This window comes from Crocodylus porosus, unplaced genomic scaffold, assembly GCF_001723895.1.
Source record: "Crocodylus porosus isolate Cpor-Errol unplaced genomic scaffold, CroPor_comp1, whole genome shotgun sequence".
Classification (NCBI taxonomy): domain Eukaryota; kingdom Metazoa; phylum Chordata; order Crocodylia; family Crocodylidae; genus Crocodylus; species Crocodylus porosus.
In genome coordinates, this window is record NW_017728927.1 from 4,934,678 (window position 1) to 4,943,678 (window position 9,001).

The 9,001-nt window shown below is 44.9% G+C and overlaps 1 protein-coding gene across 1 annotated transcript; it reads right to left on the reverse strand.

Moving 5' to 3' along the window:
* Window positions 1-850: 850 nt before the first annotated feature.
* KDM8 (lysine demethylase 8) lies at window positions 851-8,715 on the reverse strand. Its single transcript, XM_019541812.1, has 6 exons — window positions 8,621-8,715; window positions 7,378-7,510; window positions 5,971-6,012; window positions 4,075-4,224; window positions 1,219-1,311; window positions 851-1,124 (listed from the first exon to the last, which is right to left on the reverse strand). The coding sequence occupies exons 1-6, from the start codon at window positions 8,632-8,634 to the stop codon at window positions 960-962; spliced, it is 597 nt and encodes a 198-aa protein (XP_019397357.1). The 5' UTR covers window positions 8,635-8,715; the 3' UTR covers window positions 851-959.
* Window positions 8,716-9,001: the final 286 nt, after the last annotated feature.

Genomic DNA, 9,001 nt, shown 5'->3' on the forward strand with positions numbered 1-9,001 from the left:
CGTGCACTTCAGGTTTGCATAACAGTGATAACTAGACATCTGTAATTATTAGTAGCATCAGAGCTTTAATAAAGAAAATTGTATCTTCAGTCCATAGTCCACCAACCACTCCTTGAGCAAATGGGATTTTTGTTAGATCAGCAGAGAAGAGGTGACTGAAGTGCTCATATTTTAAATATGAATACTTTTCCTGTGGCTGTAGTTAAAAATTGTATTATAATGGTCTGTTTTCTTTGACACTGGTGCAGACAGGGACAAGATTTTACAGGTCCCTTCCGGTCCTACTATTCTATGAACTGCAATAGAGACGGTGTTCACTAGGAAACGATCCATTACCACGTGAGGAATATAATCCATTTTTCACAGACAGGCAAAGCATTAGCGGTGCAGCTGCACTCTTAACTGAATTGTCAACAATGGACTGTACTTCCAGGCCTTCCTAGAAGTAGTTTGTACTGCACGGAGAAATATCACCTTGTTTTAGGTTGGCAACTCTTTTATTTACTCAGGTTTTGTAGAAACTTATTATCCATCATAAGAACAGCCCTGCTTTGACTAAATCCACACACGGGGGTAAACTTAACTTCATCACATGCTCCTTTCTTTCCAGTCTGGGAAACGCCTGTTTGGGGCCCAGCGTCTTGATGCCCGTATATAGTCTTGTTTTCACTGCATATACATAGGACGGGATGATCGGATACATGCTCTTTATTAGGAATATGCACTAGAAACATCCACAAACCAAACAGACTGTTGTAGCTGCTACTTTCTTTTTTTAAAACTTAGATTTCTCACAGATCCTGAAGCAAGAAATTCAGGTTTCTATTTCAGCTCTATGCTTTGGGCAGAAAACAAGAACAGTTTCTTAGAAAGACAATTCTCTTTGAGGATTTTTTAAGCAAGCAGGCTGTACTTTTTATTATCTTAGCTTTAGAGATTCTATCCACACCCAGTCATAGTTATGACCACCAGAAACTGACAGAGAAGCTGATATCAAGGGATTGGACATAGTGCCAATATTTAACTGGAATAAACAGAATCTGTCCAGGTGTCAGAATACAAGACTGAAAGGCAGCCTTTTCAAACCTGGGGAACTTAACTAAATCAGGATCTTCCACATCCACCTACAAAAACAAATACAATTTGTTTTAATCTCCAAAGATAGCCTGGGAATTTAAGTGGGAAGAATCAGGCTTTAGATTTCAAATAGCAATTTACCTGGCTGGTGTTGTGAAGCATTTGGTTTTCATGTGGATACAGGTTTTCTGATTCTTGTGGAGAATACAGACGGATATATTTTCTTCCGATTACCTACAGGTGTTAGGATATAAATGTTCCATCTGTCATTAGTCTGTACGTTACCTGCTGAAATAAGGCCTAACTTCAGTTAATTAGTACTCAAACTAACAGACTTCCCCTCAGGGCCATGACAAGCAGTTAACAGTAAAATACAGCTGCATAACAGATCAAGATTTTGCTACTGAGGAAGAAGTACTTCCTATAATGAACTGAATGAGATCAAACAAAGCAGATGCTAAACAGGTAAAAGTCCAAACTAGCAGGGAAATGCTTTTAGGGGAAGGGAGAGAGCAGCTCTTCCTCTTTGAATTCAGTGTTGTGACACCCAGTCTCTACAGTGCTGTTGAACCAGGTGGCCACGTCAGCAAGAGAGTGAATTAAAACCATCAAGTCTAGCACTGCTCCAGTCCCTAGGCAGGACATTCAAGACGCCAGCCAGGGGACTTCAATGCATCAACAAGTACAGACAAGCTTGCTGGCACTCCATAAGGTCTCTGCTTTCTATCACCGTGAAATTTGTTCTCTCCATTGTAATCTTCAGCTGGGACAGAAAAATTAAGGTGGCAGCTGGAATGACTGACCTGAACTTCTTGAAGCAGAAGCCAATTTAGGCAATACCATCACTTAGCTTACTGCTTAATTTAAGTTGCGCTGATTCCTGAGCTCTCTGCTAGCAATAGAAATTCCCTGCACATGTGTGTGCAGGAGGAAGTGATCAGTCCTGTTGATGCCAGGATGCCCTAGACAGTCATAAGTAACACTGAATTAGGATGGCATCCACCCCACCTGAATCTGCTGCCCTGATAAAAATAAGAGCAAGACTGGCATTCTGCCTGATTGACAGCTGACAACGCCCTAGACTGACACTGTGGGAACCACCCCAAAAAACTCTGTGTCCCCACACTCTCTGCTCTGACTCCCCCTTTTCCGCTGCACACAGCTGCTTGATGCCTCCATTTCCCCATATGTAAACGGGCAGGAGGGCTTCTTCACCTCAGAGGGGTTATGGTGACTGACACTGCTTGTCAAGTGATATTCCCATTTAGTCAGCATGAAAGCAAACTACTAAGGCTGCTTAGTCACAGTACTACTGCTGGTTTCCTGGATTTTCCTTTTTTAGAACAGGCCTGAATCTATTTTTGCTATAGGGACTAATATTTTCCTTAGCCAATATTGGGGACACTGGGTTAACACTGGCATGTTAACTCCTTTTGTTCACCTCCCTCAGCCTTTGCACCAGCAACTGAGGACTCTTCCTTTTTGAGGCAGAATCACAGAAAAATCAGGTTTGGAAGGGACTTCAGGAGGTCACATCTAGTCCAAGCCCCTGCTCAAAGCAGGACCAGCTCCAACTACATCATCCCAGCCAGGGCTGTGGTCGAGCTGAGCCTTAAAAACCTCCAAGGATAGAGACTTCCCCCACCGCTTTGGGGAGCCTGTTCCAGTGTTTTATTACCCTCGTGAGTTTTTCCTGGTATCCAGCCTCAACTTCCCTTGCTGCAACTGGAGCCCATTGCTCCTTCTCCTGTCATCTGCCCCTACTGAGATCAGCCCAGCTCCATCCTCTTTGCAACCCCCCTGCAGGGAGCTGAAGGCTGCTATCAAAGCCCCGTCTTCTCTTCTCCAGACTAAACAAACCCAGTTCCCTCAGCCTCTCCTTATCAGTCATATCTCCCAGTCCCTGAACCAATTTCATTGCCCTCCACTGGACTCTCCAATTTGTCCACATGCTTCCTGTAATGGGGGGCCCAAAACAGGACACAGGACTCCAGATGTGGCCTCCTGGGTAGAAGGGCACACAGCTGGCTGTATCATCCCCTCAACGACAGATAATAGCCTTTCATGCAGCAAAATAGCAAGAAACTGCTCACGTTGGGGAACTCTTCCCACCTTAGGTAGGAGGCAGCAGCTGTTCACCTGCATGACAATTCAAAACAGTCATTTGGGCAGATTAAGTGGCAAAGGATGAGATCTCCAGCTGAAAGTGCAGGGTGACAAGGGACCAGAACAACAGGGCTGACACCCCCATACAAACAAACATGTGCAGCTCAGGCTTCAGTTTAATGGCTCAGGTAGAAGACACATGGGAAACTGCAGTAGCTGCGTTTGACTTTGAACTCTGAATACAAACCTCAGTCAGGGCTCAAAGGGAGCAATTTGGAGGTCTCCAGCCAATAAGGAACTCACTGCTGAACATTTTAGAGTGCGCACAGTCTGGCTGGGAGTGTTTGTGCAGTACCTAGAGTTTGTAATCAATCAGTCTTGTGACATAGTGTACTGTGTCCTACTAACTTGATCATGGTGAGACTATGTAACAGAGATTAAAAGGTATGTGCAAATGGCTAATTCATCAGATAATTAAGGGCATGGTATGTACTATGGGGCTATACATCTGTCCACAGTTTTGTCACACCTTGGCAAGGGGCAAGGCTAATGCTGTACGTAGAAAGCTGAAAAAAATGGGCTCCTCCTGTCCCAGACTCCCCTCTTCTCTTGGAAAAGTGACTTCTTTTCTGCATCTCAGTTCCTCACCTGTAAAATGGGAATAATTGCTACTTCCCTACTTCACTGGGAGAAGGCTGAGAACATCAATGTATTAAATGTTTGTCATGGGCCCATGCAAAGGTGATGAATGTAATGGAGAAATCATAAAATGTTTGCAAGAACTCTTCTGACTTCTCAATCAAGTCTGGGGCTGCCCTTGTACCCAGTAGTTATGAACAGTATTGTTAAAGTAACAGTGGGGTTAAGCAGTCATGAAGGTAGAGTACAGACCTGGACTAAGAAATTTTGCTGTGGATCTTGATGAAGAGGTGAGATGGTTCCTTCTGGGCCAAACCAGGCATTAATGGTGATGTGGTCTTCTTCCCCTTCCCCCAGACAGCAATAATCAGGGATGTTAATATCCTCCTTCAATTCTGGGATCTACTAGCAGTAATCAAAAACAGTACACACACATTAAGAGGGTACCTATGTTAGCTCAGGCAGGACAATGTACAGGGTAGTACACACCTGGATGATATATGCAGAGCAAACGATCAGGACCTAGCCAAAGGAGCATACGCGTCACTCAAACCAGTATAATATAGGCAGCAGGTACAAGCTGGAATAAAGTTATAAACCAGCTGGTGAATAAACCATAAAGGTTGGATTGTCCAAAAGGGCCAGGGAAGGCCACTGAGGAGCGGTGGGAAATGTCACCCTGCTGCTGAAATTTAAAGCCAGACATCTGTAAGGACTTTTTCTTTTTTTAGATTCTGCAAAGAAATTTTTGCTTTCTGCACTCAAACTCAAAACCTAGCATCACATCCTCATGAAAGTTCAAGCAATTCACTAATAATATATGATATTAGAATGCTGATCTAATTCTTTAATACATTTTTTTGGATCTAAATAGCCATGACGTAACAAAATAAAATTAATGCATTTAATCCACTCTTTAAAAAAGAAATTGCCATTCTTTCTTGTTGTCTTGTAACCACAGTGGTGACTGACTTGCCTCTGTTTTTCCTGCTGTGTCTAGGTTTGCATACTATGCCCATCCCTGTAACAGCACTGGAATGTCTCCAAATACTTAACCAAGGCAGGCTGATGGTTTACTTTTTCTCCCCACCCGTTCACAGGCAGTTAAATATTTCTACTTCTATTGATTACTCCTCCTTTTCCTGTTCCATCAGCTGCCCTGCTGAATCAGTGCTAGATGCATTTCTGCTCAAAAGCCTTGCTTGCTTATTATTTTTACCCACAGGCCTCAGGGAGAATCAAAGCCTGTGCTGGGCACTGTACAAGTATACCAACCGCCCCTGCCAGAAGCTGTCTGTTGGCAGAGGCAGGACAAGGCAAGGGACAACAAAACAAGGGAGACAGAGGAAGCCAGAGCACAAGAATTTCAAGAATGAATCAGGCAGCCCTTAACCTTCCTTCTGATCCCTCATGTCAACCCAACCGACTCCCGCAGTGAACTGGTGTGAAAGCTCAGCGGTTACTACACACAGAGAGGGGAGACAGGCAGAGGGTGCAGTTGTCGCAGTTCCAGAAAGAGACTCACCTGTCTCACTGCAGCGACAGCAATCAGGGAGCTCTGATCAACAGTACAAAAGAGACAATCCTTGGCTGCACATCAGAGGACAGTTTGTGACCATTCTGCTCTGCTGTCTTGCCTCTCTGAGAGCCATGAAAAATAGCTGTACACAGGATGGTCATGCCAATAGTGTCACTATGCAACACAACTGCATCACATTACCAGCTCTATTTATTTAAATAGAAAGGAGGTAGCAGGTGAGAAAATGCCTGTTTGTCAGCTGTGGAGCAGCTGAGCTCCTCTCCAAGGAAGACTGGTGTCTGTCCAAATCTTATTCTGACAGATTTAATTCCTAGGAGCAGTGCTGCTGTCCAGCTTGTGCAAGCAAGTGACATTACATGGTGCCAAAACACTGCAAGCCAAATCACCCCACTGCCTAGGAGAAGCTGCACGCTAGCCAGAGCAGAATAAAAACAGAGCCAGAAGCTCCAAGTCACAGCACAGGGGACAAACACTAAAACACTCTGGACAACACACAGTGTTCTTCCACTGAACAGAGTCCACATTGTGATCGAGACCCCAGGCAGGACCCACTGCTGCAGGGGGAAAAAAGCAACTATGGCCAGTTGAATATCCATGCTTAGATTTACCTGATCAAACAGCTGGTGCTGGGCAAGGTATCCAACGTTGTTCTGGAATGACGATGAGAAAACAAAAAGGAATGAATTGTGATTCATAGAGCCTGGGCTCCCCATCACTTCCAGGTAAAGTCAATTTCTGACAGCTGTTATTTCAAAACACTAGAATGAACCCACTTCTGGCCTGCTTTGGCTGGAAGCAGGTCCCTTTCACTTGGGCAGAGGGTAAGACTCCACTGTGCATGCACTGTTGTGTGGACAGACCTGAGCTGATCAGGGACTGCAGACAGAGACAGGGGCCAATATACCATAATAAAAAGCCAGGTAAGTTTGCCCACACACAACTTGCTGCTCCTGCAGCCAGGCAGCACCCTGCACCCATGCTAGCAGGTTTGGGTGCCTCTACACTACAGTGCAGTCTGCAAACCAAATATACTGCTATTATCCTCCAACTAGAAGGGGGAAGGGGACTATGATCCAACTAGAAGGGGGAAGGGAAATACGATCCTCCAAATAGAAGGCTAAGGAACCAGGAAGCTTCTCAGCTGACATCCACAGTACAGACTGCTGTGTCGCCCATCAGCCGTCTCGTTTCTTCACTGCCCATGATTGATATGCAGTAATGCTGGAACTTAGTCTTAGAACTCATAAAACCCTACACATCGACCAGAGGAATAATACTGCTGGCTATGGCTACGGAGCTGGCCTGATGTTCCTGACCTGCAGAAGACTCCGCTGTTTCAGGGTCAGGCCACATAAAAACAGACACTAGCTAGGGCAAAGAAAAATCCAAATGATCTTTCAATAGGAGAACATCCCCATTTTGCCTGCGACAGCACCAGATTTAAGCAGCAGGAGAGCTGAGGCCTCTGCAACTGCACGCCCATCTTTTTCATAACAACCCTAAAAGTGGTGAGAAGAGTTTGGTTTCTAGTCACACCAGCATCTCTGTTGCAGAGATGCAAATGCAGAAAGCAGGTCCACTGTAGAGACTGCAACGAATATTCATCGCATGAGTCTCCTGACTGACTGTGCAATGTTCAAAACCACCTGAGCGGTAAATCCCCCCATGGGCAGCCCCACTCCACCCCTTAAAGAGGCAGAGTAATAGGTATGTGTAGCACAGTACTCCCCAGCACAGGACTGGTGTTACATCTGGCTCTTGGAAAACTCCTGAAACTTCTGATGCTGCACATTCAGGCCTAAACAAGGAGCAAGCAGTCACTGCTGCAATCAGCCTGAAAGTGTAACTGGTACAGTAATTCATAGACCTGTTTATAAACCCCAAGCTCACTCAAGATCCTCTACAAGCAGCTAACTGTTCTAATAAGCTCTGGCCAGACCACTATGGGAGAAATCCTTCAGTCCAGTAGGCTACTGCCACATTTGTGGAGATAAAACCATGTGGAAGCAACAGACCTTGTTCACAATATACTGACTGATGAAGTCATCCACAGTCATGAGTTCCTGAGACCATTCTTCATCTGTGTATCGCAAACCTAGCTCTACGGGCACTGTGCGCCACCCGGCAATTTCACGGAGGTAATCCACACTGAAACAAAGCAGGTTCATTACTTTTAGATTTCATTTAACATCCTTGTTTTTATCTACTTTAAATCTAGCTAGGAAATCAGTTTTCAGAGGGGGGTTTATGCAGTGCTAATGTTCAACACACAAGGCAGCTATCTTGGATAGTTTAACTCCTTAGGAGGAATACAGAAACAACCCGACTATTCCAGTAGCATGCAATCGTGAAAGGCCTGTACCCCCAGCAAGGCTAAAGATGCCAACAGCAAGGGGACAGGCAGCCACACTGGCCTGCATCAAAATACTACAAGCTTTCTTCATTTTTAAAAAATGTGTTGCCAACTTAGAAGAGCTGAACAATGACCTGCAGTTTATTCAGTGGACATGGCTTTTCCCTGTACTTATGAAATATTGGCAACCGGATGGTTTCCTCAAGTCCGAGGGGTTTTTGTTTTGCAAATTTTACCCTGTGTATTCATCACAAACATTTTGCTGTACAGATGCAATACTCAACACTGGAAATTTTAGTTGCGAGCGGTCTGATGAGCTGCACAGTATAACCTCTACCTTAAACTGGGTAAGTTTCTCCGAATGTGGCTGCAATATTTGCATTTTTGAATGAAAAAAGTGGTTTCCAATACTACTTGTACATATAGCTTTGAAACTGAAATTCGTGTTAAATATTAGTAAGTCATGTTCACAAGAATACCTAAATAAGTAACGGTCATGGATGTGGTCGAGAAAATTCAACCATATGCCCACCGAGTCCTTGGTGGTATATATGCAGCTCCTGTTTAAAATTAAATAGAGTAAACCACTAACATTTGCACCAAGAAATTCCCTGACTGGCCCCTGCAGGGATGGCCTGGATGAATAATCTGCTCCAACATCTGATTTCTATATTCTGTGATTAGTAAACTGTGAGCTATTAGGATGCAAGTTGCTAAACTGCATCTATTATGCTGGAGTCCTATTAGCAATAGGAAATGGAGCAAACAGCGTAGGAAGATGATACTTCCCACGTGTATTGCTGAAGTTAGTACCATGCTTCATTCCTCAGGGAGTCGGATGAGCTCGGGCTGGAACTAACCGATGCACAAACTGCTGCTAATCAGGACAAGCTTCAATTCCTCACCTCCATTTTCTCATACATGGCCAGTGGTCAACAACCCCCTCCAACACAACAGGCTTTTGTGGGATGAAATAGTTCTCCCTGAAATGCTCCAGAGAAGGGCAGCGAACCCGAGGAACGGCAGGTTCCGACGCGAGATCTGGAACTGAACGGTCGTCACTCCGAATTCTCTGCAACGAAAGGCTGGTTTAGCACCCAGATGCATAGACCAGGGGTGGCCAAAATACGGCCTGAGGGCCACATGCGGCCTGTCAGGCCATTCTATCCGGCACACAGGCCCCTAAAAAATTTAGAAAAGTAATTATTTATCTGCCCCTGGCTGCTGTCACGCAGCCCTCGATGGCTTGGCAAAACTCAGTAAGCGGCTCTCCGCCCGAAGTAATT

What these genes read in the sequence shown, in the direction of transcription:
- KDM8 (XM_019541812.1), bottom strand. An exon ending in AGCAAAATTTCTTAGTCCAG is followed by an intron (nt 1,312 to 4,074) that starts GTCTGTACTCTA and finishes TAACACCTGTAG; the next exon opens with GTAATCGGAAGAAAATATAT. An exon ending in TGCTTCACAACACCAGCCAG is followed by an intron (nt 1,125 to 1,218) that starts GTAAATTGCTAT and finishes TTGTTTTTGTAG; the next exon opens with GTGGATGTGGAAGATCCTGA.